The sequence below is a fragment of the Anabrus simplex genome, chromosome 1, assembly GCF_040414725.1.
Source record: "Anabrus simplex isolate iqAnaSimp1 chromosome 1, ASM4041472v1, whole genome shotgun sequence".
In the NCBI taxonomy this organism is placed as follows: Eukaryota; Metazoa; Arthropoda; class Insecta; order Orthoptera; family Tettigoniidae; genus Anabrus; species Anabrus simplex.
In genome coordinates this window covers 344575621-344593954 of record NC_090265.1, presented here as the reverse complement: position 1 = coordinate 344593954, position 18334 = coordinate 344575621, and the positions used below count along the sequence as shown (strand labels likewise).

The following is an 18334-nucleotide window of genomic DNA, read 5'->3' as shown; positions in this document are numbered from 1 at the left end:
TTAAGACTCATATCAAGGAACTTGAAAGGAATACATACCCACCTCAACCAGCCAATAGCAAGAGTATGCCCTATCTTTGGATCATGTCGTCTTATATGTATATATTGTACACATACGTGATTAGAAGATTCATGACTGATCACAACTATGCTCATTAAATGTGAAATCTTTGGTCTTCTTCACCCCTCATCGTGAGCTTTCACATTTCTTCTTTTATACAGGGAGTATAGTTTAAGACTTCCCACATCTGTTCACAGGCCGCAGGAATCCCCAAATGGGTGCCATATGGCTTGTGTCAATCCTGGCGTGATAAGAAGTGTTGACAGCTGAGGCAGCAGGATGTTTAGCTCTGTCGCTCAGTTCACTAGTAACGACTGGACTTTTAAAGGTGTATTGTAAGGTTATTATTGTGATGGATAAGAACACTATGGCACAGAGAATATTTCTGATCGAGTGTTTTTTGCACAAGAAGAAATAAGTTAAAAAGTGCATTTGAAAATTCCATAGACAGTTTCCCGGTTCTAAAGTACCATCAAAACGTTACGTGCATCAACTCGTTCACAAGTGTCGTAGTACTCATTCCGTAACTATTAAGAAGGAAGCGAAGGAGAACAGCTCTCACACAAGAGAGGTTGGAAGATATACAGGTAAGTCTGCAAGTCTGTTAACATAAGTCACTTTGGAAAGTAGCTCAGGAAACAGGTATTTCATTTTCATCAGCACGTACTGCAACAAAATTATTACATTTACGATCTTACCGGACTCATTCAGTCCATAACATACAACCTACAGATTTCATTGCAAGAATAAGATTTTGCAGTTGGCTAATGAATAGTGTCCACAGTAGTATCATGTATCCAAACTTTCATTTTATGAGTGATGAAGCATGGAATGGATATGTCAATTCACAGAACAATAGGATCTGGGATACAGAGAACCAGCACATTTTACAGCCGAGTATGGTATATGTGTATGGTGTGCTATTAGTGCCCAACAAATTATTGGTCTGATATTTTTTCAGGACACAATTACTTCCAACCATAATGTTCACAACATTCTCAAACTTTTTTTGCTGAACTGACTGAAGAAGAAAAAGTACAGATATTTCCAGCAGTATAATGTAAAACAGGAGCTAAAAGGTTTCCACCTATTCAATACTATTTATTGTAACCTAAAAAACGTTACATATATTTGAAACTAGTTTCGGTCTTGCTAGAGACCATCATCAGTCAAAATCAGCTGATGATGCTTACGACAGTTAAGCATAACATGTCATAACTTACAACACCAGTTGTAATGTTTATAGCCTAAATATAAGAAAAGATAAGTATTGGAAAGGTGGTGTAATTTATTATTCTTATTTTAATGTTCATAATCTGATATCCAATATGGTCTACAATGAGATTTATCACTTGATTTATAAGGCATAAAGCTAAAGACAGGTCCAGTATCCCAGGGCGTGAAAGTACAAATCAAAATATAATGACAATATATTCAACCTTGTACTGAAAAACAATCTGTCAAGACCATAACGAAGGAGTCAAATACAGTAGAAGTCTCTTATAGCGAGAATTCATAACGCCGAAAAATTTACTCGCTATAGCGGATTGTCGTTATATCCGATTTTTGTATAAAAGTCGGAAAACCCCCCATGCATATTAATATCGGTATGAAACGGCAATCAGTTTGTTCAAGACTTGCGTTTCCGCAGATGATATCCACACTACGGCTTACTTGGATGTTATTTTTCGAAATGCGATACTACGTGAAAGTGTATGTTTAATATCATTCTGAAAAAAAATACAGTACCGAATTTCTCCGAATCCAAGATGAGCCCCACTTTTTCCTTCAAAAATTTTAATCAGGCTCAAAAAGTATTTTGTAAAATCATATGAATGCCATTGTTGTACAGTAGGCCTACGCATTTTCAGACTATTTTTAGATGCCGAACATTGACTTTCGTCATGCCGTATCTATATTTCCGGGTGCACAATTATTCTTTATTTCCGCGGGTTTAATGACCATTGACTTAAAATTGGCATCATAATACCGACGAGAACCCGTTGAAAATTTGCCAGCAATACCTATTCCACGCGTCTCTACATTACGATGATCCATCAGGAAATTATTCTTGCTGTCTATAAAACTGCTACTTCTACTCAGCATCAGATATAACCGGCTACCGTTACACGCATGCCAGGTTCGGCCAAATTCAGCGGCTAGCGATGTATAGGCCTAATCGCGGACGTTGAAAGCAATGAACGAGTTTATTGCACCACGGTATGGCCATTCCACCCTTGCGTTTTTCATGCACATACCTCACAATTTCATCTTCGACTTCTTTAAAGCGTCTTTGTTGCAGACCACTGAATGCATTTTTTGTACAGTACGCATTTTTTAGCTCTTTGTCTTCACGCTAACGCCAAATATTGGCTTTAGTTAGGCCTATGCCGTATTTTCTTGCGGCTGCACAATTATACTACATTTCTGAGTGTTTAATAAGCATTAACTTAAAATTGGCATCATAATATCGACTAGAACCCGTTGAAAATTTGCCAGCAATACTTTTTCCACATATCTTTACAATACGACTATCCATTACGAAAATATTCCTGCTGTCTATAAGACTTAATTTTAAGCATCAAGTACAACAGACGCGTTATAACTCTGCCACTGAGTAGCCATGGCCTTTCTAAGAATTCGAAGGCTCGCATGTTTTGATGTCATTCTGCAGATTTGAGAAATGTTTTTGTAGAGGCTAAAAGAATGCCATACTCTCTTCACTATTTCCTGAGATCCGGTGACGTTACACACAGGCACTGTACAACAGGTTGTCGCGACTAGCGTAGTAGGCTAGTAGAGAGGCGGTCGTTTATTGTCAACGAGTTTTGTCCGTGTGTGAAAAGAAGTAGCGTGGTTACCGCGGTAGTTGCCAGGGGTATCCATTAACTTACTGTTAGGCTGCGAATGCAAGACAACCCTTGAGTTTTCACATGAGATTCTGAGAAAAAAGTCCTGGATTTGGAGAAATATGGTATCAGTCCAGAGGTTTCTGTGGCAAACACTTCAGTTCTCTTCTTCAAACGGCATCACCTAAACTAACTGTATATATACCATGAAAACATATTTCAAACGCATGTAGAGAAATGATAACCTCTTCGCGAAAAATTTACATTTAAATAGCCTTTCCGAAATTTAACTAGATGCGAGAAGATATGAAGTATCCTCTGAAATCAGTGATGTACTCTGCCATGTCTTGAGGTGTATCACATTCTTACTTAATTTCGGTATATAACATTAAAATTAAGATTGTTTAATTCAGTCTTTATTTTTAACGAGTTAACAACTGCTATTGGCCACATTATTTACGCATTTATTACGAAACGTGTTATCCTCTTTCATTTCGAACTTTCTTTAGAGAGCAGCAGTCGACGGGTATTACTAATCAACTCCAACATCGCCTTTGAATGTCGACGAGAGAGCTCGCAAAAGCATAAAGTGAGAAAACTATACCATACAGTACCGAAGAAGACCGATTTCATTTTGTTGCAAACGTTTCAGTTTTCTTATTCAAACAGCGTCACCTATCCTAACTTAACACATTGGAGACGCCGCTCATAGAAACTATAGGTGCGCTAATTCATTGCTGCTGACGGAGCTCGGAGAATCTACGGGCATGATTTCACTGTAGCTAAAAAATTGTATCTGCCGTCTCAGCGAGCTGTGACTTCAATAAGATACTGCTGAATGCTTCTATAAGCATAAAATATACTAGTTATGAGCATAAGTCGAGAGCTCTTCTTTCAAGGCATTGATAACACAGCCTCGTTCCTACATAACCTAAGGCTGCGTCATCGTTGACTCTCAGCTGTGAAATGGGAGGGAAAGTATGTACGGTACATGCGGTCAGGAAGAGTGTGTGTTCGAGAGACAGGCTTGTTTGCGTAATTCTTGTGAATATTTAGCATGTCTAATTCAAGTGTACGAAATTTCGACAACGAATCCATAATGGATGTTCTTATGGAAGACACGATTTCTGAAAATGAGGATGAGGATAACAATTACACACTAACTAAACATGATTCTGGCGCTTCAGGTTAGTAAATGTAGAAAATGAGCTCATTTCAAATTGGTGTGAAGTGTAACGTAGTTTTACATCGCTTCCTTGAAGTGGGTTTTGTAATACTATTTTATAATGCTTCCTAAAAATGTGGGTGTTTCCCGTATACCTGCAGCAACTCGATGCAACCCCGTTGTCAAACAAAGAACAGTGGGAATGCAAATTCCTTGTTGTAAACCAGAATACCGGTGTCAATTGACTAATTAGGTTAGAATCTGTATTAGTGTGTTTCAGTAGATGTGCCCACAAAATCAAATTTTGAAATATTAACCGAACTGGCATCCATAGCTGCGTCAGATTTTTTTTTCGTTTGTAAAACATATTATTTTTATAAATTTATATTTTAAAATTGCTGCACTATTATGATAATTAAAACTCATTTTTGTGTAGAAGAAAGTGTGATCTTTCTATGCTTTTCAAAAGTTGTTATAATCATGGCTTACCCTAGCATTGAAAAATTTTCACAAACGATTAAAAATACCGCGATTTTTGGAGGATAGCACATTCAAATATGGCCGTCTCCAATGTGTTAACCATACTATACGTATGATGAAAACACACTTCAAGCGCCAGTAGAGAAATGATAACCTTCTCACTATACATTTTCATAATAGCTTTTCCATAATTTAACCAGACGTGAGAAAATATAAACTAACTTCCGAAATCAAAATTAAGAACTCTCCCATATCTCGAGGTGCATCCCATTCTTACTTAACTGCAGTATTTAGCCTCAAAATTAAGCGGTCGTTTAGTCCGCCTTAATTTTTAACGAGTTAACAACCGTTTATTTATGCATTTATTACAAAAATAGGTTCTCTTTCATTTCAAATTTTCTTTACGGAACAGCAGTCGACGGGTATTAGTAATCGACTCCGACATCGCCTTCGTATGTCGACAAGAGAACTCGCTAGTGCACATAGCGAGGAAACGATGCCGAAGGTAATCGATCGCATGGAATATCATTGCTGGGGTGCATAAATATTGGTAACGGAAAAAATCGCGCGCGCTTAATGGCTCGTAATAACGGATGCGACAGTGATAGAGCTCTCGCTGTAACCGAAGGACAATACACAGTTTAATATAGGAATTTTGAAGGGACAGAAAAAAATCGTCGCTATATCGGAGTTCTCGTTATATGCCGTACTCGCTATAGCAAACTCCTACTGCAATTGGCCGGGGGAATGACAATCATGTGAGTGGAATCTGATTACCAGTTATTCAATCATTAGCTGCTAACTCTCTCTTCCTTCCCTAACAAATTCAAGTATTTTGTTCATGGTTCCACTCCAATCTCTGTGATTAGCCACAGTATTCAAAATTCTTGATACAGTATTGTTTCAATATTTGGAATTTCCAAGGAGCAGAGGTCATGCCTCCTGAATTCACATTACTGCATAAATGTTTTAATAGGCAAAAGAAAATAATTCTTAATTCTTCTTAATCATATGTGAAAACCCAAGTTAAAAGAAGTAATGAATAATACCTGATTGGCATGTGAATGACTGCCAGCCAACTCAACATACACAGCATCCTTGTCATACACAATACCACCCACACCAGAGAAAGGAGCATATATTAGACGCTCCTTCTCCACCAAACTGCGCTTCTTGATTTTGTCAGGCAAGGGGCATGGGTCAGGAAGGAAGGTAACATCATGTATCCTGAGGTCACCACAACCTGAAAATAGAGAATACAGTACAAAACTCAAAAGAGGTTAAGATGCTAGAGAGATATTCAAATTCCAACATTCACGAGTACAACAATACAGACATATCAGAGCAATACCAAACCAAACCACACAACATAAACATGAACCTTCGGTCAACCAATTTACATATGGTGAAATATTCATTTTCTATTTCACAGCTGGAACTTTGATCAATCAACATTTACCCTTGATTATTTTGTAATTTATGTTTAAGTTTTTCACTGTACGTAGGTGCTTTGAAAAGTTCTCGGAATGTACTAGAATTAAGTATCCTACCTCGGTGGAACTGCTTTTATTTTTCATCATAGTCTCCCTGTAGACTAATGCATTTGGTCCAGCGATGTTCCAATGCCTTGATCCCATCTCGAAAATGAGATTCCTCCAGGCCTGCAAAATACCTCTCCAATTCGGCTGTCAGTTCTTCCCTCCACCAAGGAAAATTTTCAGCTTGGGGAATAGATGAAAGTCTGATGGTGCCAAATCAGGTGAATAAGGTGGATATGGCAACAATTCGTACCCCAGTTCATGACGTTTTGCCATGGCGTAACACTTGCGTGCGGCGGAGCGTTGTCCTGATGAAAGATGACTTTTTTTTCCCTTGCCAAACCAGGCCTTGTTTCGCGTATCTTTTCCTGTAGTTGGTCTAGGAGGTTTGCATAGTATTGCCCCGTAATTGTTTGGCCAGTAGGAAGATAATCTATCAGCAGAATGCCTTTTGCATCCCAGAAAACTGAGGCCATGACCTTTCCGGCTGAACGCACTGCCTTTGCTTTCTTTGGTGGTGGTGAATCAGCATGTTTCCACTGCTTTGACTGCTGTTTTGTCTCTGGGGTATAGTAGTGGACCCAAGTTTCATCTGTAGTCACAAACAGGCGCAAAAAATCTTGTTGGTTGCACTGAAAACGGGCCAGACTTAATTCTGACATTTCCAATCTGGTGCGTTTATTGTCCAATGTCAAAAGGCGCAGCACCCATCTTGCGGATAATTTTTTCATGCCCAATTCTTCGGTTAAAATATAATATACCCATTCAGAAGACATCCCTACAGCTTCAGCAACCTCCCGCACTTTCAGTCGACGATCCTCCATGATCATTTTATGCACTTTTGCGATAAATTCTGGGATCGTAACACTTTTTGGCTGTCCACTACGCGGATCATCATCCAAGCTCTCCCAACCAAATTTAAACTTGCTGGTCCACTTGGCAACAGTTGAAAATGAAGGAGCAGAGTCCCCCAGTGTGTTCTGAAACTTGGCATGAATTTCCTTTGCTTTCATACCTTTCTTTACAAAGTATTTAATCACTGCTCGAATCTCAGTTTTTTCCATTGTCACAAATCACTACACGGGAACACTACAAAGAGTCGTCACTACCACACTCCTGCAGCTAGAGCACTGACGCGCCACGTGTTCACTCACAAAGGATGTGTGATTATTGCGCGGGAACTTCGTTGCTCTAGCACTGACATCTAGCGGTGATTCCGAGAACTTTTCAAACTGTCCTCGTAAATGTAAATATGTTCCCTCGTCCCAAAGTGTGCAGTTCCTTTCAGGCATACTAATAACAGAGGTAAGCTGTATGTACCGAGGATGCCTGTTACTAGTGCTAATTGTTACACTACGGAGGAGGACATTTTCTCACTAACTACATTATTTTCTTAGTGTTACTATTATTGTTGTTGAGTGAGTGTTTTCTCCCTTTTATCTGACTCTGTGTCACATTATTTGTTTATTTTATCTTATGCTAGTTGCCATGGAAACTTTGTATGTTTAGCTTTCCTTATTTTATTCATGCGGCCTCTATGTTGTTTGACCTACGCAAGCCATCTCTTTTTCTCTCTTGTGTCTGGGCCTGTTTTAACGTCACTTTTACCCTTTCCTTTATGCGGAGATATTTGTTGACATTCAGTGATGATAAAGGCTTCTGTGGGAGAGGTAGGGTCTTCTTTGTGAAGTCTGCGCCTCAGGCTGGTGCAACAATTGCACTAAGGGAATTTTTCTCCTTTTCAGCTGGATATATATGTGCGTTTATCAAACTCAATGTGTGCGTATTGATTTGTAATAAGCCAGTCTAACCCAGTCAGAAATCGGGACAGACGTGCTGAGTTGAGGTGCCGGTAGAGCTGGTGTGGAGTGTGACTGGTGAGTGGAAAAGCAAGATGAGAGGGAGAAGGAAGATGATTGGTGTGGATCAATATCGGGTAGTTATTGGAAGAAGACAGGGGAGATGGAAGAAGGAAACAGCCAGGAATGAAGGAGGTAAAGTGGTAACAAGAATGTTGGGCGAGATGATACTGGTGGCAGCAGTGATTAAGGTGCTGCTAGCTATAGGAGAAGTGGAGGTAAACCCCGGCCCGACTTCCAGTGGCAACATGAACTGGGAAGACATGGAGGTCACAAGAAGAGTGGTTGAAGAAGTTGTGGAAGAAGTATGTCCGTTTGAGCAGATTAAAAATATGATGAAGGATCACGTGAAAGAATTTGAACATATGAGGCGTTGGATACAGGGAAAAACAGATGAAACAATGAACAAAGCGGAAACCAGCGAGAGAGAAATTATATCACTCAAGGTAAAAATAAGGGAGATGGAGGAATAGGTGGTGAAGCTGAAGGCAGAAAAAGAAGAAAGTAGCCAAGAACGCAGGAAGAAAAGCTTATTTATATATGGAGTGCCGGAAGAAAAAGGTGAGGACAAAGTGCTGACAACCTACAAAGTTGTGGAAGTCATCCAGAAAATGATGAAAATTAACTTTAGTGAAGTAAATATTGATGATGTGGAAAGGATAGGTAAAAAACGGGGTAATAGGCCGAAAAAATTGAAGCTGTTTTCCACCCTGATGGCGGAAGTAGTGATGAGAGGCGCAGACAATACACGGAACACAAAAATTTGGATTGAAAGACATGGGAAGAGAAGGGGTTAAGAATATAAACACTCTGAAGAAACATTTGGTCAGGGCTAAAATGCATGGGTTAAGAGCCTACATTAAGGGCCAACAATTAGTGGTAACCAATGGACTATGGACCAGATTCTGGACCGTGATGAAATTACGGGAAATGGAAGAAAATATGAAGAACGAAGTGGTAATGGGGAAGAGAGTGGAAGTAAGGCAAGTTAGAGACAGTAAAGTTGGTGAAGAAGGACATGGGGACAAAGAAAAAACCACAGAAAATACGGCATTGGAACAGAGCTTGCAGCAAGAAGAAATCAGCAGGACAGAGGAAGGCGTGAATGCTATATGCAAATCAATCGTAGAAGAAGCCAAGGAAGCAGCAACTGAGATGAGGAGGGAGTTAAGGAAGGAGACCAGGGAGACCAGGCATTAGTTAAGGAGCCGAGGATGGAGGCCAGTGTGAGAGAAGAAAAGAAGATACAGGGAGTGATAGTGGGGGCGGAAGCACAAGATGTGATAAGTGCACATAAATGAAGTGAAAATACGGCTGGGAGGCAGGAAGAAGAAGCAAGAGGTGCCTTGGGAATAGGGAGAAGCTTGAGCCTAAGAGAGATATGGGGTAAGAAAAACAAATTGGACGAAGGCATAGTGACAAGAAGCAAAAAAATCAACCAGCAGTAGTAAATTGTTTAACACATGAGTATAGTGGAGTGTGTGTGTTATTCGTAACTGTGACAAGTGTGATTAAGTAGTTAAATTACTAGGCGGTAAAGTGTGTATATTAAGTTCTATCATTAGATGGTACTGGAAGGCTGTAATCAAAATGAGGCAGGTGTTTGGTTAGTGAATACGGAAGAGAGTGGTTGTAAATTGGATAAGTGATAAGTGTAAAGCTAATGGTAAGAATACATGTGCTTGCAGGATGATTGTGATTCACGTTGCGAGGGCATGTGTGGTTACTTTGTAAATAATCGTGAGGTTTCGTGATAAAGTTAATATGTGGAGATGGATGGTATATGAGTTGATGGTCTAAGTTAACTGTGTGTGACTATGGTTTCATTTAATGTGAGAGTTGTATGGAATTTTAAAAGATAATAAGTGTAGCGAGATAATAGAGTTTAACAGTGGACAATAGCAATGAAACGTAAGGAGAAAATTGCACACCGGCACTACAGTGGATGTAACACAAAGCCAGGTTTGCAACTTAAGTAGAGAAAGAGAGAGGTCAGTGTACAGGAAAAATTGCGCTAAGTTACGAACCTGGCCGGAAGTGATATACACTTTGTTTAAAGTGCAGGTGCCATCTGCCAACACCATTGCACTCTATAGAATAATTTGTTATTATTTTAGTTTCTTATTATCATACTGCCTTATGCCATGGCCAACAGACCACCAATAAGGGTTGATCTTGGGCCAGGCGACAGTGTTTATCCTGCCTCATTGCCACTTTATTATTATCATTTATATTATTATTGCCTTTTTCCCTTGTTTTCATTTATTGATGTATTATCATGGCTATCGGCTCTCCGTGAGAGAGATGTCCGTGCGCCAATTGGCAGCAGATACCGATTATGTTAGTTCTATTTATTTTACGAGAATTATTATATGTGTATGTCAGCTTAAGCTGCCTAGGTTGGGCATTATTATTTTTCTCCTTTAATAGATCAATAAGGTATCAATATTGTAGATCTGGAGGAAAATAAAGATATGATGATACGATTTGTAATAAGCATTGTTATGATAATAATGTGATATCCCACCATCTTAGTTAAACCAACTTTGACAGTAAATAAGCCCATATTTTCTTATATATGATGTTTGAGGCCCATGTTATTTTTTAAAAAATTATTTATTTAGAATTCAACTTGTTATCTGTTTTGAATAAATGGAATGTTTTGTAATCCCTATCTTATTTAGTAGCTTCTTAATACAGAGTAAGAGGGTTCAAATATGTCTGCTCTGGTTGAAATCCACTAGACCTTTAAGTTAGTACTCAAATTTTCTACTGCATATTGATATCATTGCTTTATTTTGTGTCTTGCTATATTTTATCGATTACTCTCCGGTGTGTGCTAAGGCATGGGTTCATTGCAAAAGGTAGCAGCTGAGAGTGGTTCAACCAGAGCAACCTAACAGGAAAGCAACTTTCAGTAGGGTAAATTTGAACTTGGTTATGTAGAATTTTCCTCATCTTGGCTGACTGTGTCCTGTGTGTGTATTATACGCTATGTTCTCATTCTTAAATTACTCGTGGTAAGTTTGTGCCTGTTCCTTAGATGGCTTTTCTGTTTGTGTATTTCCCTTCTGACATGGAAAGCAAATATAATGGGAACACTAGTGGTGAGAGTGAGGTCTTCCACAGTAATATGACCGTGAATGAACTAACGCAAAGGCTTGTCAGCCAAGTCTGAAGTTAACACTTCTCCAGAGCATACTGAAAGAGAAATGGGTTTGAATGTCAGAAAAGTGCAGTTGGAAAATGGGCTAGGTGAAGGCAGGCAGATCTCAGTCACGGCCCTGATTTTCATCTCCTACATAAGCCTGGCTCTGAACGTTGCGCGTAAATGGGGATTTCAATTTTCCAGAGAAGAGAAATATTGCTGTCATTGAATTTTTAGAAAGGGTAGCTGATAAAGCTCAATGTACCCAAATTTCTTTAAATCAGTTTGTGCCTGTAATCCCTGCTATACTTGAGGAAGCTGCTCTGAAATGGTATCGTTTGACGATAGGAGGAATCCTGTCCTGGAAGGACTTTGATAGAGAAATCAATGGTTTTGACTCCTTGATCTTGAATATCACCTTAAACAGGAGATTTCCAGATGTACTCAGGGTCTGGAAGAGTCATTCAATGATTATGCTACTGGAATTTTAACCCTCATTAGTCAGTTGAGTATCCATGCGTCTGATGTGGAAATATTTTATACCTTCTATCGAAATTTGGTTCCCAAATACAAACTGTACATAAAACAATCTGAGGTTAAGTGTCCCGATGATATCATTACCTTTGGGCAAGAAAAAGATGATGTTCCTGTTAGGTCTTCCCCTTTTGATTGCTCTCCTCCAAAATTGTCTACCATGAGAGATTGTGTCAACAATCTTTCGAGAAAGGGGGTCATCAGTCCATCCAAGTCATCTTAGACATGTCCAGCCTTTCTGGTACCCAAACAGGATGATCAATATCAGCTTATTGTTGACTACAGAAAATTAAATTCCAAGGTGGTCTTTGACAGCTTCCCACTACGCACTACTGAAAGTGCTTTCCAGCATTTCAATAGGGCAAAAATTTTCCATTTTTGATTTAAATTCTGCCCATTATTGATTCCATTAAATAATGATGTCATTTGCTTTACGTCCCACTAACTACTTTTTACGGTCTTCGGAGACGCCGAGGTGCCGGAATTTAGTCCCGCAGGAGTTCTTTTACATGCCAGTAAATCTACCGACACGGGGCTGTCGTATTTGAGCACCTTCAAATACCACCGGACTGAGCCAGGATCGAACCTGCCAAAAGGCCAGCGCCTTAACCATCTGAGCCACTCAGCCCGGCTATTGATTCCATTAGACCCTTAGTGTTGGTATTGCTCTGCTTTAATTATTCCCTCTGGCCTTTTTTTAATTTAATAAAATACCAATGGGCATTTCTATAGGTGGGCAAGCATTCAGTCACATCCTTGATTCCGTTTTCGGGGACTTGCTGATTTAATTGTGTATTCCCGTCCTTTTGATGAACACATAACTCATCTTCAGGAAGTTCGAAAGCCATATGAGGAAGCATGGTTTTACAGTCAACCCCGACAAAATTTCTGTGTGTTCTAAATACATGAAATTCCTTAGACACATTTCCAATTCTGGCATCAGTGTGAATCCCAATAGGGGTAAGTGCATAAAGGACCTCCTTAGACCCAAGAATGTTCGAGGAGCAAAAAGGTTTTTTGGTATGGTAGGATTTTATGGAAGGTTCATCCCCAATTTTTCTGCCATTTTGGCCCTTCTTAACCTATTGAAAATGAAGAATACATGTTTTGTTTGAAATGAATCCCAAGATAAGGCTTTCTGTCATTTAAAGATACTCTGTGTAAGGCTCCTGTGTTCCACAGTTCTGACTTTTCAAAAGACTGTATTGCAGTGCGATGCTAGCGATTTTGCTGTGTCCGCTGTTCTACACCATAGATTGAATGATGAGAGTTTGGCTCATATTGCTTATTTTAGCAAATTACTGCACAGGGCTGAGCTTAGGCATTCTGTTTATGAGAAGGAATGTCTAGATGTTGTATTGGGGGTTGAGGAATTTCATTAATAACTGGAACACAGGCAGTTTTTCATCCACACTGACAATCAGGCTCTGTTATGGACAAGTGATAATTTAAAAAAAGCTTGGGAGAACAGCTAGGTGGATCTTGCATTTTGGGCTTAAAATTTGCATCAAATTTGAAGAGAATCAAGACTGCCAAGTTGCTTGAACCACACTCCATTACTTTTGTTTTGGACTTATTTATTTTCATCTTGTACTCCTTACCCAAGACCCTTGCCCATACCATTCAGCAGCTTCTCGAGATCTTCTGCAGTCTCAGATAAAATAACAATATCATTGGCAAATCTCAAGGTTTTCATTTCCTCTCCTTGGATTGTGATTCCCTTTCCAAATTCTTCTTTGATTTCCTTTACTGCCTATTCTATGTATACATTGAAAAGGAGGGGGACAAACTGCAGCCTTGCCTCACTCCATTCTGGATTGCTGCTTCTTTTTCAAAGCCCTCGATTCTTATCACTGCAGACTGATTTTTATACAGATTGCAGATAATTCTTCGTTCTCGGTATCTGATCCCAATCACCTTCAGAATCTTAAATAGCCTGGTCCAATCAACATTATCAAATGCCTTTTCTAAAACTACAGTGGCCATGTACGTGGGCTTGTCCTTCTTAATTCGATCCTCTAGGATCAGACGTAAAGTCAGGATTGCTTCATGTGTTCCTACATTTCTTCTGAAGCCAAATTGATCTTCTCCCAACTCAGCTGCAACTTGTCTTTCCATTCTTCTGTAAATAATGCATGTCAAAATTTTGCAGGCATGAGACACTAAACTAATTGTGCAGTAGTTTTCACACTTGTCTGCACTGGCTTTCTTGGGAATAGTTATAACAACATTCTGCAGAAAATTAGGTGGCACTTGTCCTGTCTCCGTTTTACACACTACACGGAATAACCTTGCCATGCTGGTTTCTCCTAAGGCAGTTAGTAATTCAGACGGAATGTCGTTAATTCCAGGTGCCTTGTTCCTATTTAGGTCTCTCACAGCTCTGTCAAACTCTGACCTCAAAATTGTGTCTCCCATTTCATCAGCATCAACACCCTCTTCTTGTTCCAGAATCAAATCATCTACATCTTTACCTTGACACAACTGTTGGATATGTTCCTGCCATCTTTCTGCTTTGTCTTCCCTAGAAGTGGCTTTCCAATCTGAGTTCTTAATATCCATACCCCTAGATCTCCTTTCTCCAAAAGTTTCCTTGATCTTCCTGTATGCAGCATCTACCTTTCCTACGACCATACAACCATCGACATCCTTGCACTTCTCCTTCAGCCATTCTTCCTTAGCTACCTTGCACTTTCTACCCACTTCATTCTTACTCGCCTGTATTCATGTCTACCCTCTTAATTTCTAGCATTCTTGTATTTTCATCGTTCATCAATCAGGTCTAGTATCTCCTGAGTTATCCACTGATTCTTAGTTGATCTTTTCTTCCTTCCTAACATTTCTTCAGCAGCCCCACTGACTTCATTTTTCATGACACTCCACTCTTCCTCTATTGTGTTTCCTTCAGCCTTTTCATTTAGTCCTTGTGCAACATGTTCCTTGACATAATCCCTCACACTCTTTTCTTTCAACTTGTCTAGATCCCATCTCCTTGCATTCCTTCCTTTCTTCAACTTCAGGTGGCATTTCATGACCAAGAAATTGTGGTCAGAGTCCATGCCTGCTCCTGTGGAAGTTTTGCAATCCAACACCTGGTTTCTGAATCTCTGCCTAATCATAATGAAGTCTATTTAATAACCTTCCAGTGTCTCCAGGTCTCGTCCACGTATACAGCCGTCGTTTGTAGTGTCTGAAACAAGTATTGGCAAGGACTAAATTATGATCAGTGCAGAATTCAACCAGCTGACTTCCTCTTTCGTTCCTTTGTCCTAATCCGAATTCTCCTACTGTATTACCTTCTCTTCCTTCGCCTACCACTGCATTCCAGTCCTCCATCACAATTAGATTCTCGTCACCTTTTCCATATTGTATTAAATCTATCTCTTCATATATTTTTTCGATTTCCTCATCATCAGCTGAACTAGTAGGCATATAGACCTGCACTATCGTGATGGGCATTGGTTTGGTGTCTATCTTGACAACAATAATTCTTTCACTATGCTGGTCATAGTAGCTTACCCGCTGCCCTATTTCTTCATTATTAAACCAACTCCTGCATTTCCTCTGTTTGATTTTGTGTTGATAATTCTCTAGTTGCCTGACCAAAAATCCTGTTCTTCCTGCCAACATACTTCACTTATACCAACTACATCTAACTTTAGTCTGTCCATCTCCCTTTTCAGATTCCCTAACCTACCACAACGATTCAAACTTCTAACATTCCACGCTCCAACTTGCCGAATGGCAGTATCCATTTTCCTGATTATTGCCCCCTCTCGTGTAGTCCCTACCCGGAATCCGAATGGGGGACTAGTTTACCTCTGGAATATTTTATCCAGGAGGAAGCCATCATCAGTACATCATTCATGCAGAGAGAGCTGCATGTCCTCGGAAGTTAGTTACGGCTGTAGTTTCCCATTGCTTTCAGCTGTGTAGCAGTATCAACACAGCTTTTCTTTTTTTTTTCTATATGCTTTACGTCGCACCGACACAGGTAGGTCTTATGGTGACGATGGGATGGGAAAGGCTTAGGAATGGGATGGAAGCGGCTGTGGCCTTAATTAAGGTACAGCCCCAGCATTTGCCTGGTGTGAAAAATCAACACAGCTAAGCCATGTTGAGTATTATTACAAGGCCATATCAGTCAATCATCTAGATTGCTGCCCTTGCAACTTCCGAAAGGCTCCTAACCCCCTTTCGATGACCCATTCGTTAGTCTGGTCTCTCAACAGATACCCATCAGATATGGTTGCACCTGCGACTCGGCTATCTGCTTCATTAGGACGCGCAATCCTCCCCGCCGTGGCAATGTCACATGGTTCGCAGGGGATGTTATAAAGTTTAATTTTAAATTTTAAATGTTCCATAAACTTATTGTTATGTTTGAGGCAGAACGGAGTGTCACCGCCAGAAAATGCAACAAAAGATGAGCTTCACTTTTTTTGTTGTGTGAATTGATGTCACTTAAATATGTCATCTAAATATGTGCTTTGTTTAACAGACCGTAGAATATTCAGAGCTAGATCTGTATGGAAGGATTCTCTTGATCAAGTAGGTCAAGTGGAAATTTTATCGGATATATAGTAAACTTTATAAAATACTTGTCAGATTATGATGCTTTCATATGCAACAAGTAATGGAAGAAGTGAATGAAGTTAAGACAAACAGATGAGATGATTATGCAGTACTATAATGATGAGGCGAGAGGTGTTCCTGAAGTGGAAGTGGAAGAATTTGTCGCTCAACAGCGAAGCAGCGACTTGGAGGAACAGGAGCCTTAGAGAGGGAGAGGAAGAAGAAGAGTTTGCTGTAGCACTATAAGTGTAACTCGATGGGAACAGAATATTACGGTGTAATGATATCATCCATTCAGTCGGATCCGACCCTCGGCGATTCTATGTATTAGCGCTCTCCAAGTTGTTATGTTCCACACTGCTTCCTTAAGTTGTTCCAGGGTGAGGGTTGTGTCTGTTTTAATGGTGTCTAACAAACGAGGCCTCTGGCAACCTGGCCTCCTTGTACCGCTGATCATTCCTAGCATGACTGCTTTTACCAATGCATCTGATCGCATAAAATGGCCAAAGTATGCTAGTCTCAGGTTCATAATCTTACCGACCAATGACATATGGGGCTTGATGCGCTCTAAAACTGCATTATTGGTGATTTTTGCAGTCCATGGTATACGTAAGATTCTTCGCCAACACCAGAGCTCAAAGGAATTGATCTTCCTTTTGTCTGCCGGTTTCAGCTCTCACATCCATACATGAACAGTGGGAATATAATCGCGCTGAATATTGCAGCTTTACACTAAGGTTGTTTTAGCTGTACTATATAAAACTTTACATATAAATATTCTAGAGAAAAGCTTGCATTTTTGTGCACTGATCTACAAAACGTACCATAATTATTTTACAAGTATATAACCATGGAATGACTCTTAATATTGTCATTTTACATTTATTTTTATCCATTTATATCTACTTTATACTTTTAAATTTTTTTAATAATAAAGCTTGAGGTTTAATTCATTTTTTTAAACATTTTAAATACCAGTGTTTTTAGTACACTGTCCATCAGCACAGCCTCAGTACTTGGAGGAGATGTTATTATTATTATTATTATTATTATTATTATTATTATTATTATTATTATTATTATTATTATTATTGCAAGACTTCTTTAAAATGTAAATAAACTAATATTCAACCGAAAATGTAGTTTTTCTACCTTAAACAAGTCAAATAATGGACACATATTTTATGAAGGCCTCCAGAGGAATTAACTTTCAAACCCAGGACCTCTTGGACCAAAAGCCAGTATGCTAACCATTTAGCCATGGAGCTGGACATGCATTAAATATACAGCTTATAATGCTGCTACTCTTCCAGAATATCTAATCTGGAGGGCCTCCGTTTATAATGTTTTAATGGAATCAGATACCCTTGCTGCTATCAGATGGTGGTCTTTGGTTGTGCTATGTCTTTGAAAATTTCATGGTTCTATTATTTCTGTTGGTCAAAATTTTAAGTCATCTTGAACACTCGCCTCTGTCACGTTGTTTACGCACTTTCTACTTATGCAGAACATATGCTATACTCTGCAAGGCTTTACTTCTAAACTGACATTTCGCAAAACAAATGAACATTGCCTTACCTCTGCTGCCAGTGTACCACTGACGCGAGAACAGCTGATGCAATACGACCGCGATAAACAGCCCTCATAAAATGTAATACTGTACTCAGAAAAGCTAATGAATCGGGATTGAAAACAAATTCACAAAAGCTACCCCACTTATCATCAACATCTGACACTAAAAAGAGAATGCATTATTAAGAATAAAAGAGAATGAGGAAATAACACATCACTCACCGCTAATGGCTGGCACAGGAAGGAGGTTATGGCCTGCAGAGAGAACACTCCACTGATCTCAGATCACTTTCTTGCCACTTGTCTTTCCCGAACTACACTGAGACATGCTAAATACGCACAACTAAGTACACTAATCAATACACGGACATAAATAAAACTACAGCTAATTTTATACACTAAACTACTAAACCTGTATTGTACTAACTTATGCTATGCTAAACTGTAAACTATGCTATACTGTACTATACTATAGACATAAAGACTAATATGAAAAACATTAATTACTGAAGAAAAATGCAAAAGATCGCGAACCGTTCCGAATACCATACACG

General features: G+C 39.3%; 1 protein-coding gene across 1 annotated transcript in view; it reads right to left on the bottom strand.

The window, feature by feature from the left end:
- Window positions 1-18334, bottom strand: part of LOC136856771 (ribosome biogenesis protein BMS1 homolog) — a 317735-nt gene that overhangs the window by 198094 nt on the left and 101307 nt on the right. Inside the window, exon 7 of the mRNA XM_067134870.2 lies at window positions 5604-5797. Within this exon, the coding sequence (XP_066990971.2) occupies window positions 5604-5797 (194 nt within the window). The remainder of the gene's footprint in view (window positions 1-5603; window positions 5798-18334) is intronic.